Here is a 19,585-nt window from a genome sequence, read left to right on the forward strand (position 1 = left end):
GGAACTCACTTTGTAGACCAGGCTGGCCTCGAACTCAGAAATCCTCCTGCCTCTGCCTCCCAAGTGCTGGGATTAAAGGCGTGCGCCACCACGCCCGGCCCTCACATTTTTAAAAGAGAAATAAACCTTTAAAAAAAATTGTAATGGAAATCAGAAAAGGGAGATGTACTCAGTGTGGCGACCTTGTTAAGGACCAAGAGATCAAGCAGACCTAGACCCCTCCCCCCAAAGGCCATCTCTGGGGTCCTGAGGTGAGATTAAAGTCTGAATAACAGACAGCATCCCCTTCAAGCTGTGGTCCCGGTTCACCATCGACCCCCTCCTTGCCTGGGCTTCGTCTTATCCTGAAGGCACTCTGACAAGATGTTAGACTTGTGTGAAATCTGTTTTTAGGAGACAAGATTTCCCTCTGGCTGCCCCCCTTTCCTCTCCCAGCATGAGATTTTTGGGGAAATTACCATTTCTTTGGGACCCATCATTTCAATTATAGTAGTCTGATGGGTTAAGAGACACAAAGTATATGTTTAGACTATCTTCAGTTTCCACCAGACTACTTACAACGTCATCTGACACCTGAGGCATGGCACCCGGGACCCACAAGCACAGGACTCCTTCCTCAATGTTTCTGGGGCTCTGTTTCAACTCAGTGACCCCTTGTTGACATGGTCTCCTTGACCCCAATGGCCATCCACCTTTACACAGGTGGACAGGAGAGTTAACACGTTACTTGGTTATTTTGTAAGCAAGCTTACTAGTAAATCCTTACTAGCATCTGTGTCAAGCAAGCACCTCAAACCTCAATCCAAGCTTCCTTCTTCTGAGAAGAGAGAATCTCAACTGAGAAAATACTTCCATAAAACTGGCCTTTAGCCGGGCAGTGGTGGCGCACACCTTTGATCCCAGCACTTGGGAGGCAGAGGCAGGCAGATTTCTAAGTTCGAGGCCAGCCTGGTCTACAGAGTGAGTTCCAGGACAGCCAGGGCTACATAGAGAAACCCTGTCTCGGGAAAAACAAAACAAAACAAAACAAAACAAAAACTGGCCTTTAGGCAAGCCTGTGAGGCATTTGCTAAATTAGTGATTGATGGGGGAGGGTCCCGCCCCCTTCCCCCCCCCCCCCCCCCCCCGTCCATTCTGGGTCATGCCAACCCTGGGGGGGCAGTCCTGGGGTGTATGAAAAAGCAGACTGAGCAAGCCATAAGGAGCAAACCAATAAGCAGCACACACTCATCCACCGCCTCTGTTCTTGAGTTCCTGCCCTGACTTCCCTGCATGGTAGGCAATCTCGAAGATGCCACAAAAAAAACCTTTCCTCCGCTGGGCGGTGGTGGCACACGCCTTTGATCCCAGCACTTGAGAGGCAGAGGCAGGTGGATTTCTGAGTTCCAGGCCAGCCTGATCTAGAGAGTGAGTTCCAGGACAGCCAGGGTTACACAGAGAAACCCTGTCTCAAAAAACAAAAACAAAACCAAACCAAAACAAACAAACAAACAAAATTCTTCCCCAGGACATGGTATTTATAGCAGAGATAGGAACCCTAACCAAGACAGGATATATAGATGTGTTTCCTGGGTAGTGTGATATGAAAGTTACTATTTGTGGTGACTGTGGCAAAAGTTGCCTTTTAGGCATGAAAAAAAAAAAAAAGCTTAGTCAGGAACCTAATCCTACACCCAAGGCTGCACCTGATAACCAGAACACGTCACTCACTGAAGATAACTAGACAGAAAACATCGTGAGACTACCTCACGCTGTCCATTGACCAGGAGCAATCCTTTGTGCCTCACATCTTTGGGACTGCGGTAGGCATCAGAGAAATGTCACCTCGATGGGCCCTGCAGCTGGAGAGTCTGACCCTGGATATGGCCTTCAGCTAAGACACCTGCACAGATGATGAGCAGCCTCGGGGAGACTAGCTGAGGTCGGTAGTTAGGAATGTGGAGTGTGGATGTTGTGACCCTCAGCATAAGCAGGAATAACCTAGCCTAACCCTATCGCTCGAGACGCCACTAGTAACGGAGACACTATGCGTGATTAAGAATGAAATAAATGCATTTGCCACTGCCAGATCACCAGGCAGATGAGATTATGTGGCCAAATCGCTGCCACTGAAACTGCTGAATCTTACTCTGTTGTGGTAAACAACATCCTGTGCTCACAACAGAGCCGGTGGGGAGACTGCATCCTTAACTCCTGTTCCCTTCTGCCTTGAAGAAGGTAAACTGGATCTCCCTGCAGTTTCACTTTCAATTCTTGTCAAAGCTTGGTTTCTGTTTCCAGTTTCTCCAAGGAGGGAGGGGCAGAGCGCTTTTCTTCTTTCCATGCAACTCTCCATCCCATTGTCTCCTCCAGAGAACGCTGCAGGAAGCTTCTCCCATCAGAGCTGAGCAGAAGCTCAGAGGATTTATCTAGAGGACAGGCTGGCCCAGCTGAAATGGACCCGTTCCCCGACCTGTATGCGACCCCTGGGGACAGTCTAGACCACTTCCTGGAACACAGCCTTCAGCCCCAGAGGGACTGGAAAGAGGAAGGGCAGGATGCCTGGGAGAGAATCGAGAGGTTCTTTCGGGAACAGTGCTTCCGTGATGAGCTGCTCCTGGACCAAGAAGTCAGGGTGATTAAGGTGGTGAAGGTAAGCACACAGGGTTCTGAGTTTAAAGCTCACCTCTGCCCTGTGGGGCTTGTGAACTTGAGAGGTGGGCCATTTCACCCCCTCTGAGTCTGTGTCCTCTTCTTAAGATGGGTTTAGTAGAAGCAGTAAATGGGATAAAGCATAGAAAATTTCTGTGCATTTAAAATTAGCCTTGCAATGCTGAAGGACAGAGGTGGTAATGATAATTTGGGATTCTGGTTCCTGAATGGACCATAGTCACCGGTTTCCATAAAATGTGTGCCTTTGCTTCCTGTCTAAGAAATAATACTTGGCCAGGCGTGTGTGGTCCTGCATGCTTTTAATCCCATCACTCAAGAGGTAGAGGCAGGCAGATTTCTGAGTTCGAGGCCAGCCTGATATAGAGTGAGTTCCAGGGCAGCCAGGGCTGCATAGAGAAACCCTGTCTGGAGAAAGGGAAGGGAAGGGAAAAAGGGAAAGGAGGAAAAGGGAAAGGGGGAAAGGATAGGAAAGAAAAAAAAAAAGACTACTACTTTACTTCTAAGTGAAGGAAACCTATTGTTCTCTAAGTTAGTAGTATTGGTCATGTTAGAAATTACCTAGCAAGACTACTTGGTAAACCATTGGGATTCTAAGGGCTGCCTGTGTAAGTAATTCTACGGCTAGCTGTTTCTCCCAGAAAAACACAAACTTACAGCCCACCCCCTCCAATCAAGACCATTTGGATCAGAGCTCTGGGTGTTGTTTATTCTGCTAAAATGAATGACAACTTAAGTGGTTTTTTTTTTTTTGTTTTTTTTGTTTTTGTTTTTCGAGACAGGGTTTCTCTGTATAGTCTTGGCTGTCCTGGAACTCACTTTGTAGACCAGGCTGGCCTCGAACTCAGAAATCCGCCTGTCTCTGCCTCCCAAGTGCTGGGATTAAAGGCATGCGCCACCACCACCCGGCATGACAACTTAAGTTAACTTGAGTAAGTCAACTTTACCTGGGAACTCTGAGCCATGGTAGCAGAGGTTAAGACGGGAGAGAAAGAGCTTTTGATGAAGAAAAATCTCAACAAACCTTCAAAACCAGAGATCAGGGAGGGTTCTTAGCCAAAAAGCTTTGAAGACAGAAATGGAAACTCCCACAGCTGCTGCAAAAGGATACATCGTATCCCATTTGTGTTCTGGTTCCTGCAAATTTCTGCCTGACCTAGGTCGATTGCTTGTAGCAGCCTCTTGGCTTCTGGGACTTGAAAGAAACAAACAACAAAAAAAGGAAGTCCAGAGCTGGGTGTGGTAGCGTTCACCTGTAACCCCAGCAGTCGGGAGGTTGAGGCAGGAGGATTACCAGTTTAAGACTGTTAAACCTGTTCTTATAGCAAGTTCCAGGCCAGCCGTGACTGCATCAGTGAGGCACTGTCGAGGGGTCAAGAGGAGGAGCTGAGGTTTAGACTCTCTCATCTTCTTTGGTTTTACCTTTTTTTTTTTTTAAACTAGCAGAAAAAGGATTTTGTTTCATTATAGCATTTTTCAAGTAGCAATTTGTTTTGGGCTAGGGATGTAGTTCTGAGGTTGGTATGTTTTGTGCCTAGAATGGTGGCTACCTGTAACTTAACTCCAGAGGCGCTCCCTTCCACCTCTCTTCTGGCTTCTGAGGATAGACACCAGGCACACCTATGGTGTATGTGTACATGCCGACAAAGCAGCCATACACATAAAGTGTTGCCCTTGTTGAGATTTCAGAACATTTGGGTCTCTCAGTTTTGGATCAGGGATGCTCAGCCCATAACGCCCACAGCACAGGTCTCTCTTAAAGGACTGTACAGAGAACTTACCATGAATGGGTCTGGCTTAACTCTCAACTTCAAAGCATCAAATCTCAGGAGAGGTAAATCTGCCATTGTCACCTTCCACAGGGAGGCTCCTCGGGAAAGGGGACAACGCTGAACCACAGATCTGACCAAGACATGATTCTGTTCTTAAGCTGCTTTTCCAGTTTCGAAGAGCAGGCGAGAAACCGGGAGGTCGTCATCAGCTTCATTAAGAAGAGGCTGATTCATTGTAGCAGAAGCCTGGCCTACAACATCATTGTCCTTACCCACAGAGAGGGCAAAAGGGCCCCTCGCTCCCTCACCCTAAAGGTTCAGTCCCGGAAGACTGATGACATTATTTGGATGGATATCCTCCCAGCTTACGATGCTTTGGGTAAATCCAGTGGAAGTTTCAGTTTAAAGAAAGAATTCTGGGGTCTTCCTCTAGCAAGATTCCTCTGGAAGATTGCTTTGTAGATAGATAGGTGGGACTGAAATCATACTGTGAAGATGGATAGACTTCCATAATAAATAAATATCCTTGCATGGGTTCCCATGTCCCAGTGTTACATGGGGAGGAAGGATTTATCATAAAGAATGAATTCCTACCCACCCTCTGGAAAACACCAGGTTAGGCAAACATTCCAAGGTCTTTAGGGTCCAACAGAACTGTATTAGACCCTTTAAAACAAGGCTCTCAAGCTGGGTGGTGATGGAGCAAGCCTTTATTCCCAGCACTTGGAAAGCAGAGGCAGGTGGATCTTTGTGAGTTTGAGACCAGCCTGGTCTACAGAGCAAGTTCCAGGACAGTCAGGGCTACACAGAGAAACCCTGTCTCAAAAAGTAAGTAAGTAAATGAAATAAATAAGCAAACAAATAAATAACAAGACTCTCGTATTTTACAACTTGTATTCCTCTTGGGCCCACACCTTAGCATGCTCAAAATCGAGCATACTAACTTACTACATGGGATAATGTTGAGTCATCAGAACTGATATTTGCTCACATTTGAGATACCAGACGGCGATTGCCTGTGCTTGCCTTTAAGTTTACCTCCTTAATGGAGCCGATCTGAGGATTTCATGAGCCTGAAGGTCTACCTGACCATCCCGGCCTCTATTAATTTAGCTTTGAGGTGGGGGAGGGGGCGAGGTAAGGAAGGCATAGAAAACAATGACTGTGATCCCAGCTCTCAGGAAGCCAAGGCAGGCAGACCACAAGCCTAATGACAGCCCAGGATCCATCACAGAGAGACCCTGTCAACGAAGAAGAGGGGCTGATGAGATGGCTCAGCGGTTAAGAGCACTGACTGCTCTTCCAAAGGTCCTAAGTTCAATTCCTAGCAACCACATGGTGGCTCACAACCATCTGTAATGAGATCTGACGCCCTCTTCTGGTGTGTCTGAAGACAACTACAGTGTACTCACACACACACATGAAAGAAAGAAAGAAAGAAAGAAAGAAAGAAAGAAAGAAAGAGATCTAAAGAAAAGAAAGAAGGGCGGGAGGGGTGGATGAGAGGGGATGAAGGAGGTGTAGGGGATTCCCTATGTTTCCAATCTCAAAAGGTAGAGTTTCCTGACCAGTTAGTTTCTCCTCCCAGGACCTATTTCCAGAGACTCAAAACCAGCACCGGCAATCTACGAGACTCTGATAAGAAGTAAGGGCTACCCTGGTGACTTCTCACCAAGCTTCACAGAGTTACAGAGACATTTTGTGAAAACTCGCCCAGTTAAACTGAAGAACCTCCTCCGGTTGGTGAAGTTCTGGTACCTGCAGGTAAGAGCTGGGAGGAGGCGGAGCAGAGGGTACGCACGCATCTGTAGCCCAAGCTTCTCTTAGAAATTGGGGCTGGAGGTGTGGCTTGTTGGCAAGGTACTTGCTTGGGATGCGTAAGGTCCTGGGTTCAATCCTCCGCAACAGCAAGAGAGATCGAGTGGGGATACAAGAAGTGGGTGAGAGGCAGGATAAACAGTGAGTGACCTGCAGGGCCCTGGACCATCTAAGAACCCAGCATCCCTGTCGGTGAGAGCGTCTGCATCTTGTGACACCTGCTTGCAGTGAAACCTTCCCCCAAGTGCGATTAAGTGCTCACTCAGATGAGGACAGGCTGCCTTCAACAAGCCTCAGATGTGTGGCATTTTGATAACAATAATAAAGCCACCATTGTGTCAGACTAATTGGGTCCCATGATCTAGGCTATACATGCCAAGGGACCCCGTTTTGCCTTCCTTCCTGTTTCTTTACTTTTTTTAATTGGTTATTTTATTTACATTTCAAATGTTATCCCCCTTTCCCAGTTTCCCCTCTGGAAACCCCCTATCCCACCCCCTCCCTCCTTCTGCTGTTTCTAATGGCATGTATCCCCGCCCTCACCCTGGAGGTGAGAAAACTGAGCTGAGATTTGAACACGAGTCCCTGACTCTAGAATCTGTGCTCGTAAGCAGTCCCAGGAAATGTTCTTCAGTTTAGCATTTCTTTCTTGCTATCTGACTAATTGCAAAGAACTCATTAAAAAAAAAAAAAGTCGAAAAATGCTTAAGGAAGAAGGAGAGATTTGCACACGGTCCCCAGATAAACCTGCGACAGTACTTTGGCTTTTCTTTCATGTTTTACCGTCATCTGTATTCCCGCAGCCCATACCTGGATGTTAGATAACTGGAGTTACCATGCCAACTCACCGCAGTTTTGGTCCACCCTTTAAACACACACACGAGCTGTTGTCCTTGAGTCGATGGTGAGAGCTCCGTCCATTCATGTTGTCCACACACTTTACTTTGTGTCTTCCAGTGAACTGTAAGACCTCCCAGGCTACAGGTATTTACCTCCCTTCCCATCAGGGCTACAAACATTTTCATCCAGCCACCAGCCACGTACTGGCTTTAACCAGGCCAGCTCTGAAAACAGTAGGCTGGAGAGAAGGCTCAACAGTTAAGAGCACCCACCCTTGCACCAGACCCACTTTGGGCAGCTCATAGCCACTGTCACTCCAGCTCCAAGGGATTCAGCACCCTCTTCTGGCCTCTACTTGCATTGCATGCACATAGACACAGACACATAATTTAAGAACAGTGATTTCTTTCTTTTTTTCTTTTTTTGCAAATTATGTGTATAGTGTGTATGTATATGTATGTATCTGTGTGTATCTGTGTCTGTGTGTAGGTCTCAGGATGGTTGTCTTTCTCAATCTCCTCCATATATACTAGGACAAAGTCTTTCAGTTGACCTTAGACCCTAGACTTGTCTGCATGGCTGTCTAACTAGCTAGCTTTCTCTGGAGAGCCCCTGATTCTGCCTCCAAAGTACTAGAATTATAGGCAGGCATGATACCCATATCATTATGAGACTTCTAAGGCTCTTTTTCCCACCTCCCTGGCTCATATTTCTGTACATGAATATTTCTGTCATTCTCTAATAGATTTTACTTATCTGGACCCCCCCTCTCTCCCATAGAAAAATATATGTGGTTATTTAAATATTGCAATGGACCCATAATAAAAACTTCAAATAGCATAAAAATGTATAAAAATGAAGGTAAACATCTTTGTGTGTATGCATGTGTGCATATCAGTGTGAAAATAGTGCATATCAGTGTGAAAATAGTGCATATCAGTGTGAAAAGCTGCATCCACACTCATAAGGGGAACTCCGATTGGACTCAGTGTGTGTGTACATGTTCACATGTGTGTGCATGTGCATGCGTTTATGCAGGCGTGTGCTTGTGTGTGTGCATGTGTGTGAGGGGTAAATTTGCAGCCACCTAATTTTTCTTATATGTTTAATATATACTTAATTCCATTTTTAACTTCTTGTATATGACGTGACTTTGGCAACACCTTTATTTCCTTTCAAATAACTAACAAGTTGTCCATCACATCTTGAACTATGCATCCTTTCTCGCTGAACTAAAATATTACATTTGCTAAAACTATTAAAGCCACAAATCTAATGAGAACTAATTCTAAACAGTCTACGCTGTTATACTTGGCTTCCTTTGTAAGTCCTGAGGGATTGAACCCAGGACCTTATGCAAGCTCGATAAGTACCAGGCTGTTAAGCCACATCCCCAACTCGTGACTCTTGTTTATTCTTATGCCAGAAACTGCTTCTTCCAAGTAGAAGGTGAGGATTCACTTCCAAAGTTGGCCTGTGACATCCACATGTGCACACCCTCCTCTCTCTCTCTCTCTCTCTTTCTCTCTCTCTCTCTCTCTCTCTCTCTCTCTCTCTCACACACACACACATCACTGGGAGCCATGTATGGTTGACATACCTGTATTCCCAACACCTGGAGGGCTGAGGCTGAAAAACTGCAAGTTTCAGCCTAGCCTGGGCTACACAACAAGATTCCATCTAAAAAATAAAACTCATCAGGATTTTAACTAGCATCTACTACTGCTGTTTCACCCAGTGGACACGGTGTCAAACTGTCATCTAGATTCTCACATTCAACTCACAGGTTAGTGTGTACCTCTGTTCTTGGCAGAGAAGCACTCCTTCCCCCTGCCCCCCTCCCCAGTGCACAGGATGTCACAGACAGCAGAGTACTGGGCAAACATTGTGGGAAAGGAGGTAAGAGGAGCCTAAGAACCAGCAATGGGAAGGATGGCTACAAAATAGCATCTTATGGGCATGTCGGTCTCACTGCCAAGGTGCCCACAGCAGCATCTGGCTGCAGGAGACCTGTGCAAGATTAAGCTAGTTAGTGTTCTAGCATCCATAGGGAAAGCAGAGAGCTACTGGCCATCAGTGGCTGCTGGGAGAGGGATTTTCCTCAGAGATGTGGTTCCCGACCTGTGCCTACTCTGGAGGATGGCCCTACACCCATGCACACAAGGAGAGCTCCAACTGAACTCCAAGGGACATAAAGAGAAGGAAAAGAGGACTGGAGAAAGATGGGGGCATGAGGAGGAAGGGTGGAGGGACGTGGCTATGATCAAAATACACTCTATACTAGTATAGAATTTCAAATATACCGCATTGCCTCCTCCATTCTAACTGGAAACTGTAGATTGATTGATACTCGGACGGTCCGCAAGGAAACCCCCGTGCCATCAGCCCATGTAGACCTACCATGTCCTGGCTGTGTCACATAAAGTAACAAGGGAACCTGAAAATTCCTAGAGCATCAATCACATGAAATTCTTATTCACTCTCTCCCTCTCCCTCTCTCTCTCTCTACCCCCCCCCCCCAGTGCCTGAGACGTAAATATGGAAGAGGTGCAGTGTTGCCCTCAAAATATGCTCTGGAGCTGCTGACCATCTACGCCTGGGAGATGGGTACAGAGAGCAGTGATAGCTTCAATCTGGATGAAGGGTTCGTAGCCGTGATGGAGCTCCTCGTAAACTACCGCGACATCTGCATCTACTGGACCAAGTACTACAATTTCCAAAACGAGGTCGTCAGGAACTTTCTGAAGAAACAGCTGAAGGGAGACCGGTGAGTCTATCAACCACGTGACTTACGGCTCTGAGGCCTAGAAACCCTGACTGGAGTGGCTTGGGGAAAATAAAGGGTTTCACGTACTCGAAAACATTCAGGGGTCACCAAGTCACCAAGTATGGCCTCCACATCACCAAGGTCTTGTAAGACCCCAACTCAATGTGTTTCTTAGACCCCTAGAAACGAAACCCAGCATGGAGTTCTTTGTTCTTTCGCCTTCAGCCTGAGAGAACGATGACCACTGGGTGACCCACCCAGGCGCCTGACCCATAGTGTAAGGGAACAAGAATGTTTGCCAAAGATAGCCTGTAACCTTTCCGTGGGAGATGAGCTGTAATTCACTATCCCCATTCTTACGATGTTTACTCAGCTTCCCCATTCTTTGTGGTCTTATCCTCCCCTCACTTTGTGGTTTATTCTTTAAAAACCCTCGACTGCAACTGCTGGGGGTCGATCTCCTCTGCCCCTGTGTGGGTTATGAGCTCGGCCTCAGCATGCTGATTCCCGAATAAACCTCATGCGATATTGCATCAAGAACAGTTTCTCTCGAGTTATTGGGATGTTGGCTCATCCCGGGACTTGAGCGAGGTTCTCCCCGAAACGGGGGTCTTTCAGTCTCTGTCTGTGAGTGGTTCAACCCTTCCCTACCCAGGGTCTTCCAGTCAAGTTCCGATTTATCGCTTCAAGGTTGCAATGGTTCTAGCTTTCTCCTCTAGACACCTAGTTGCCAGTATAAGATTGCTTATGTCTAGTAAACTCTCAGAGATTCATTTTCTGGAGCTTGCTGAGGTTATATCTCCAATATCTCCAATCCTCCCCCTCTCCCACCCCCTTTCCGTTCACCCTCTTGCTACAGCTCCACTTGCTCCGGCCCGCTTGCTCCAGGGCCCTCTATCTCCAATCCTAATGGAAGGGCTTTGCTTGCAGGGGTTGCTTCTACTGGGCCATCTGAAGAATGCTCTCTGTTGGCCCCACCTTCAGTTTTAAATGAGGGAGTTAATTATGGAGTATACTGCAAGCAGAAATAAAGGAAAAGTAACACGCATCAAGAGAGAGACTTTGCCCTTAGCAAAATAATGTCATCAAATCCAGCAGAGACAATTGAGTAGCCTCAGCAGGAGAGAGTCAGCTTCCACCCCACCTACTCATGGCGCTCACAACATCCTGCAGAGGTCAACTGGGGAAGCTGAGGCAGTCAGCTGGAGTTCCCACTTTTTCTCCAAGGATGTAGCTCCCCTACCCTCCGAGTCTGTACTTCCAGCTTTCTGTTCCCACTGTAGCATGGGGTAACAAAATTGCCCCTCCCCGCTCTTTGGGGAGGGGAGAGGGGGAAATGACAAGGATGGTAACCATGGTGACAACACTGGCAGACACAAGACAGCCTTGCAAGAAAAGTTTGAGATCCACGTTTGGCTCTGAAACAGTGGAGGCTGCGGAGGCCCGCCTCCAGAGACAGCTTTTTAGTGATCTTAAACATCCCGTGACAATTTGCCCTTATAATGCGTTTTATGGTTCCACAGAGACGAGGGCCCAGAGGCCAGTATCCTGACTGTAACCGAGATCTGCCATTTTCTCCCCCCCAGGCCCATCATCCTAGACCCAGCTGACCCCACCAACAACCTGGGAAGAAGAAAGGGATGGGAACAGGTGGCTGCAGAAGCTGCTTTCTGCCTGCTGCAGGTCTGTTGCACGACTGTAGGCCCCAGCGAGCGCTGGAATGTACAGGTACTATGCATACTATCTCCTGGTGAGAACTCACGCTAACACTCATTTAGATCACGCTCTTCCCAAGGCATCCCAGCAAGGGCTGTTATGCCTTGATTCCTCAGGAAACCGGAAGAGCTCAAGAACTGCTAAGTCTGCTGCAATTTGCAAAAGTCCTTTTATTTCCAGTCTTGACTCTGATCAATGGAAAACCCCCTACAGTGTAGGTTGAGAGTGCTACTCCCCACCCCCACCCCCCCAGCTTAGCACTTATATACAGAGCAGTTAGAACATCTTTGAATGCTTAGGGTGAAGGGGAGGTAATTCAGACACGATACCATTTGGTGGGGCGGGACTGCCAGGCTGGGAGGGGGATTAAAGATTGTCTTTTGTGGGGCTATCAGGAACTAGTTTTATGGCGGGCAATAACTGTGTGTGACCTCTGATTACTTCTTTTCTATGATTTAAGCATGGGACCCGAATCTCCTTTCTTCAAGGATAGGCACCAACTGTACCTGGTTATCTAGGAGAGTGCTAGCCTTGGCACCACTGAAGCTGAGCTTCTGAGGGGCAATGTAGAGGCAAGCCCCAGACACAAGCCTTGCAGCGCTTGCTGTGGGAGAAGCCTAGGGAAAGGGGTGGGGGGACTTCTGCAGGAGAGTGCAGAAGCAAGCAGCCTGTGCACCTCAGGGCCGTGTATTTAGGTATCAAAGCCCAGTTTCTATCTATAAACACCCAGGCCTCAGTTCATTCATCGGTAAGATGGGCAGACAATCTGCCCTGGTCTATAGTCACCTCAGAGACAGAGTCTAATAATTTACCTCTAGCTTGGATCTAGAGTAATATTTTCTCATTTGGTGGATCATCGTCACTGTTTTAGTCAGGGTCTCTATTCCTGCACAAATATCATGACCAAGAAGCAAGTTGGGGAGGAAAGGGTTTATTGGGCTTACACTTCCATGCTGCTGTTCATCACCAAGGAAGTCAGGACTGGAACTCAAGCAGGTCAGGAAGCAGGAGCTGATGCAGAGGTCATGGAGGGATGTTCTTTACTGGCTTGCTTCCCCTGGCTTTCTCAGCCTGCTCTCTTATGGAACCAAGACTACCAGCCCAGAAATGGTCCCACCCACAAGGGGCCTTTCCCCCTTGATTACTAATTGAGAAAATGCCTTACAGTTGGACCTCATGGAGGCATCTCCCCAACTGAAGCTCCTTTCTCTGTGATAACCCCAGCTGTGTCAAGTTGACACAAAACTAGCCAGTACAATCGCTTACTATTTAAATAGTAAGTGTAATATGTTTTTTAAAAATTAAGTGAGTCTTCTACAGCTCACTGCAGACAGTAAGTCCACTGTACAGCCTTGCCCCATAGGCCACCACCATCTTGGATCTGAATGCAAATCCAATGTTTGGATTCAAGAATTGGACTGAGAGGTTTCCCGAGGAAGCTGTTTCCCTAACTTGCTAAACCCACAGAAATCCTGTCCCTTGGCCCATTTCTTATTTTCTTCGGGAAAAGTTGTGATTTGTCCTCAAAAGTGGCCCCACAGCAAATGAAACAAGGTAGACAGATAGAGTCTGAAAGGGACCTGCCATCTGGCCATCAAGTGCCAATAGCTGAGAATGCCCCCCCCCCCCAAAAAAAAAAAAACAAAAACAAAAAACAAAAAACAAAGGACCCTTTGGGAAACAAGGAAAAATGAAAAAAAAAAAAAAAACTACTTATGTCTCTTGTCTCAGTTAGGGTTTCTACTGCTGTGAACAGACACCATGACTACAGAGCAGCTCTTAAAAAGGAAAACACTGGGGCTGGCTTACAGGGTCTGAGAATCATTCCATTATCGTCAGGCGGGAAGCATGGCAGTGTGCAGGCAGACATGGTGCTGGAGAAGGGGCTGAGAGTCCTTGATCCGCAGGCAGCAGGCAGAGACCTGGCTGGAGCTTCTGAGACCTCAAAGCCCACCTCCATAAAGATACATTTCTTCCAGCAAGGCCACACTCACTCCCGGAAGCCACACCCACTCTAGCAAGGCCACACCTCCTGCTAGAGCCATTCCCTATGGTGCGGGGATGGGGAGCGATTTTTATTCAAACCACCAGTCTCTCTCCATCTCAGACCCCAGTTTCTCAGAAATTCCATTTTCCAGAGACCAGCTCTCAGCCTCTTACCTCCCTCTGTGAATAGCGCCTCCGCTGAGCGTGTGTGGTCCCTCTGCGTGTTCTCACTTCACTTAAGTTATTGTTCAGTGGGTTATTCTGTTACTAAATTATCTTAACAGACAATTCCCTAGTCGCAAAAACAGATCCAGAAGGGACCACGGTGGAGTACAAGTCAGAGCACTTCTGAGCATCACCTGGGGGTGAGGTTGATTATAGCAGCTCAAAGGACCAGTGCCAGGATTGTGCTCAACAAATATGAGGAAAAAAAAAAAACATTTCTGTTACTTTTCTGTGTGGTAGAAAACTATTTAAACCCCGGGCCATAGACTATTTATGTTCCTTGTTATTCTTTACTTTATTATATTTTTTAAAAGATTTATTTAGCCGGGCGGTGGTGGGGCACGCCTTTAATCCCAGCACTTGGGAGGCAGAGGCAGGCGGATTTCTGAGTTCAAGGACAGCCTGGTCTACAGAGTGAGTTCCAGGACAGCCAGGGCTATACAGAGAAACCCTGTCTCGAAAAACAAAACAAAACAAAACAAAACAAAAAAGATTTATTTATTATATGTAAGTAAACTATAGATGCCTTCAGACATACCAGAAGAGGGCGTCAGATCTTCCTATGGCTGGTTGTGAGCCACCATGTGGTTGCTGGGATTTGAACTCAGGACCTTCAGAAGAGCAGTCAGTGTTCTTAAGCACTGAGCCATCTTACCAGATCAGATATTTTCTTTATTTACATTTCAAATGTAATTAAACCTTCCCTGGTTTACCCTCTGAAAACCTGCTATCCCATCCTCCCTCCTCTGCTGCTATGAGGGTGTTCCCTTCACCCACCCACCCACTCCTGCCTCCCGGCCCCGGCCCCGGCATTCCCCTATTTTTTTGGTTTTCGTTTTCGTTTTGGTTTTGGTTTTGGTTTATTTAATTTTTTTTTTAATTTTTTGTTTTTTTTTTTTAAGACAGGGTTTCTTTGCATAGTCCTGGAACTCACTCTGTAGACCAGGCTGGCCTCAATCCCAAAACCTGTACCTGCCAGCCCCCCCACCCCCACACACACACACACTGATATACTAGGATCCTCCTGTAAGTCCTGTAAGTGCTCGGCTGAGGGACGTCTCATTTAACCTACCAGGAGACCATTCCAGATCCAAGCCATCTTTTCAGCAAATATGTCAGAATTCTGTGACGTGACATATTTTAATGTCTAGAACCTAACCCTGAAGCAGAATTTTTAGGACACATCCAGACTTTTGGCATAACAGTGATCGCCCTTGAACAACCCTCCTAAAGCCAGACACAACTATTAAATGACATCACTGTAATCCCCAGGCTCCCATAAGGACAACGCTGTTGTGTACCCGTGATGGGTGACGATTCTGAGTAATTCCACAGGGGAAGAGTATCATTTAGAATCCATTTGTTGGGCTGGAGAGATGGCTCAGCAGTTAAGAGCACTGACTGTTCTTCCAAATGTCCCGAGTTCAATTCCCAGCAACATGATGGCTCACAACCATCTGTAATGGGATCTGATGCCCTCTTCTGGTGCATCTGAAGACAGCAATATTATATATCTATATAATATATATCTGTACACAGATATAGTGTACATAGATAAATAAATCTTTAGGCTGGAGAGAGCAGGGCTGACCAGAGCGAGCAACCTTCATTCTCAGCAACCACATGATGGCTCACAACCATCAGTACAGCCACAGTGGACTCATATACATAAAATTTATAAAATGTTCGAGGAACATGGCGTGAGTTAGTGGTACTCTGAGCCTAGGGTAGCCAAGCAGCTCACCTGTTGTCTCACGCCATTGTTCGTTATGTCTCCCAGGTTGTCTTGGTAGATGATAAACTATATCAGGAGCTAGAAGAAAGCAGCTTTGTAGACAATAGACAGTTCTTTCCATACACTTGCCCTTTCTCTTCTCTCCCTTGCAGCGAGCGAGGGATGTTCAGGTGAGAGTGAAACAAACGGGAACAGTGGATTGGACACTCTGGACAAACCCCTACAGCCCCATCAGAAAGATGAAGGCAGAGATCAGGAGGGAAAAGAACTTTGGAGGGGAACTGCGCATCTCCTTCCAGGAGCCCGGAGGGGAGAGACAGCTGCTCAGCAGCAGGAAGACCCTAGCAGATTATGGGATATTCTCTAAGGTGAACATTCAAGTGCTGGAGACCTTTCCTCCTGAGATCCTGGTCTTTGTGAAGTATCCTGGTGGCCAGAGCAAGCCTTTCACCATCGACCCTGATGATACCATCTTAGATCTGAAAGAGAAGATAGAAGATGCTGGAGGCCCTTGTGCGGAGGATCAGGTACTACTGTTGGATGATGAGGAGTTGGAAGATGATGAGAGCCTTAAAGAGCTTGAGATCAAAGACTGCGACACCATCATACTCATTAGGGTAATCGACTAGTCTGGCTGCTTGAGTCCGTGCCTAGAGTCTTACGCCTCCCTACCTCATCCCTAGACTCTGATGGGTTCTTTCTATAGCTTAAATATCAACATTCCCTTCTCTTGCTTAAAACCCTCTCCTATAGCCGGGCAGTGGTGGTGCATGCCTTTATCTCAGCACTTAGAGAATTTCTGAGTTCAAGGCCAGCCTGGTCTATAGAGTGAGTTACAGAACAGCCAGAGCTATACGGAGAAACCCTGTCTCAGATAAACAAACAAACAAACAAACAAACCCTCTCCTGTGTTTTCCAATAATACAGAATGAAGTTCAAGTTTCTTTTCCTAACAGTCAATTAAGCTGAACCCTGCTTAGTCCCCGACCCCCAACTCTAAACACTCAACTCATACTGAATGCAGAGTGACACCTTGAGTCACACTGAGAGCTGAGTCACACCTGTGTCTCTTTTCCTCAAACATCCTTTCCCTCAGCCTCTGTTTTCATCATTCTGTGAGTCACCGAATCTCAAAGAGCAGACCCCAGACTGTCAGATTCCCCACCTCTCCAGAAACCTCTTAGAATGGAAAACTAACCCAAGCCAGACATTTCACCGAGACTCAGCGGTCCTGGACTTAACAAGCCTTTCACATCATTCTGCATGCTCCTGTTTGAAAACAACTACTATCTGGCCCATGCAGCAGGCCAAATCATCTTGTGTTCCCGCCCTCTCCCTTCATCCATGTTAGACTCCCGTGGACGTAAATCTATCTCCCTTGTCTAATCAGACTCGATTGTTTTTAATGATTTAGGCCTTGTGCTCTAGAATGGTACCAATCCAGTATCAATGTATGACAAGTGCTTGTTAAATAAAGAAGCGAACCAGAGAATGGCTTTGGATCCTCCGATATTGTCTTGATCAGGTCTGAGGCCATTTTAGAGTCCACCTACTTTCAGGTGCCCCTAACCCACATATTATTCTCTGGAGATGCCCCCAAGTCAGCTCTACCAACCTCATGCTGGCGCGTAGTCATGGCCTCCCTGTCTAAACCTACTTGGTGAAAGGTGATAAGGATAGATCCTATCCAATGGCTACAGTTAGCCAATCACAGATTTCAGTCTTGGAACGTGGGGCCCCGGTACAGTAAACTTCTGGTATAGTCAGGATTGAAAGAAGCTAAATAGCTGTATTTGTCAGGGCTCTCTACAGTCGCAGGACTTAAGGAATGACTCTCAATATTGAGGGAATCTATTGTGACGACTTAGAGTTTGTAGTCCAACTAACCCAACAACGGTCAGCTCTGAATAGGAAGGTCAAGAATCTAGTAGTTGCTCAGTCCCACGAGGCTGGGTGTTTCAGCTGGTCTTCTGTTGCAGTAGGTTCCAACAGATGTGCTGGCTAGTAAGTGCAAGCAGGTGAAGAAGACCGAATCTTCCTTTGTCCAATGTCCTTATGGGGACCTCTAGCAGAAGGTGTGGCCCAGATTAAAGGTGTGTATCACGATGCTTGGATCTGGAACTTGCTTTGGTCCAGGCTAAACTTGAACTCAGAGATCTCCTTACCTCAGTCTCCTGGGATTAAAGGCCTTGCCTGGGCCTAAGCTTTTCATGGCCACTATGCCTCAAGACCTCCATGCCAAGATCCAGGTCAGAAACTTGTGTCTTCCAGCCTCAAGACCTGGATCACAGGTGAGCCCTCCAATTCTGGATTGTAGTTCATCCCAGATATAGTCAAGCTGACACCCAGGAATAGCCATTACAACAGGCAAGAGTAGATCCACCCCAGCCCCTCATTAAATACAGAAATCAGTTTACGTATCGGCCCCTTCATACATGCAGAATCCCATGCATTTCTGTGAATGATATACCAAAAAAATCTCACAGACGATGCCATCTGGCTATTTTCACAGATGCCTTGGAGTTGGACGGACTTGTAGAAATAACAACCCTTCCACTTTTACAGCTAGGAAAAAAAAAAAAAAAAGCTTAAAACACATTAGCTGGGGAGGGGCGGGGGCTGGAGAGATGGCTCAGTGGTTAAGAGCACTGACTGTTCTTCCAGAGGTCCTTTGTTCAATTCCTAGCAATGACATGGTGACTCACAACCATCTGTAATGGGATCTGATGCCCTCTTCTGGTGTGCCTGAAGACACCTCAACAGTGTGCTCACATACATAGAATAAATAAATACATCTTTTAAAAAAAGAATATATTAGCCAGGCAGTGGTAGTGAACACCTTTAATCCCAGCTTGGGAGGCAGAATCAGGCAGATCTCTCTGAGGTCAGCCTGGTCTACAGAGTGAGTTCCAGGACAGCCAGAGCTACACAGAGAAACCCTGTCTTGAATATAGGAAACTATGTTCAGAGGGAGAGAAGGAAGGAAGGGCCTTGGTCAATGTCCAGGCTCTCCTGTGACTCCTGGAAGGAATCTTTTTCTCTTCGTCTCTGGCCTTCCCACAGTGGGCACGTGCCAGGAAGTCTGACCTCATCCTGATGGAAATCTTGCTGATACCAATGATCTTAGCCGATTCCCTGGGAAGATCACCTGACCCAATACCTAGGCCAAGCCAATCAAACTATGAATGCTAAGGACTGGTGACTAGGCCAAGCCAATCAAACCATGAATGCTAAAGACTGGTGACTAGTATTTCCTGAGCCTTTCCTGTGTCCTAGGAGCAGCACAGACCACATGCCGTTTATGTGACTCCAATAACAGGCTTCAATTGGTGACTGTTGCCCTATTTGTTAGGAACCAGGCACGCTCTCTTCTCCAGCCTACCTTCAGTATCAGCAGCCACATCACCAGCCACCAAATGCCACAAAAGTCCCTCCTATCATGGATCTCTCTCTCTCTCCCTCTCTCTCTCTCTCTCTCTCCCCCTCTCTCCCTCTCTCCCTCTCTCCCTCTCTCCCTCTCTCTCTCTCCCTCTCTCCCTCTCTCTCTCCTTCTCTCCCTCTCTCCCTCTCTCCCTCTCTCCCTCCCCCCTCTCTCCCTCTCCATCCCTCTCTGTCTCTCTCCAACCCTCTCTGTCTTTCTTGTCCCCACTCCCAGGGGGCCTCCACATCCCACCCCCCAAATCTCTTGCATGAGATCTGCTGTGTGTGTGGTGTGATTGGCCAAGCAAAGACAAACAGAAGCGCTCAGTGGTTCTGACCAAGTTCTCCTAACTGCTGATAGAGCAGACACACTGCTGTGATCATAAAAAGAGAAAGAGCTATAAGAATATGTTCTGGCAGGGTGTGGGGGAAGAGGGTGCCTCAACGGGCCCATGCTGAGGCATCCCTTCCCCCTGAGGGACCAGACACACACGGGTATAGTATAGAATAGAATTTATCTAGGGAATGGGGAGGGGAGTTAAGAGGGTAGTAGAGGCAGAGAAAGGCAGAGAGAGGGAGAGTAGATAAGTGGAGGCCAGCCATGACCACATGGAGAGAGGGGGGAAGGGAATGAAGAGAGACAAGGGGGCAAGAGGC

The 19,585-nt window shown here is 47.1% G+C and overlaps 1 protein-coding gene across 4 annotated transcripts; it reads left to right on the plus strand.

Moving 5' to 3' along the window:
• Positions 1–1,695: 1,695 nt before the first annotated feature.
• Positions 1,696–17,015, plus strand: Oasl2 (2'-5' oligoadenylate synthetase-like 2). 4 transcript variants are annotated; one of them, XM_006530314.4, is made up of 7 exons: positions 1,696–1,921; positions 2,353–2,632; positions 4,512–4,800; positions 6,010–6,185; positions 9,602–9,846; positions 11,433–11,574; positions 15,661–17,002. In XM_006530314.4, exons 2-7 carry the CDS (start codon positions 2,435–2,437, stop codon positions 16,135–16,137), a joined length of 1,527 nt encoding a protein of 508 aa, XP_006530377.1. In that variant the 5' UTR covers positions 1,696–1,921; positions 2,353–2,434; the 3' UTR covers positions 16,138–17,002. The 4 variants fall into 4 exon arrangements, with proteins under 4 accessions (XP_006530377.1, XP_006530378.1, NP_035984.2 ...); XM_006530315.4 differs by having other exon boundaries at positions 1,701–2,217; NM_011854.2 differs by having other exon boundaries at positions 1,704–2,632; positions 15,661–17,015.
• The last annotated feature ends 2,570 nt before the right edge of the window (positions 17,016–19,585 follow it).

This window comes from Mus musculus, chromosome 5 (genome assembly GCF_000001635.26).
Source record: "Mus musculus strain C57BL/6J chromosome 5, GRCm38.p6 C57BL/6J".
NCBI classification, from domain to species: Eukaryota; Metazoa; Chordata; class Mammalia; order Rodentia; family Muridae; genus Mus; species Mus musculus.

Excerpts from the sequence above, each read along its gene's own strand:
- Oasl2 (XM_006530314.4), top strand. The coding sequence starts at position 2,435 with ATGGACCCGTTCCCCGACCTGTATGCGACCCCTGGGGACAGTCTAGAC. Across the intron at positions 2,633-4,511 it reads GGGTGATTAAGGTGGTGAAG|GGAGGCTCCTCGGGAAAGGG; the intron begins GTAAGCACACAG and ends CACCTTCCACAG. Across the intron at positions 4,801-6,009 it reads CCCAGCTTACGATGCTTTGG|GACCTATTTCCAGAGACTCA; the intron begins GTAAATCCAGTG and ends TTCTCCTCCCAG.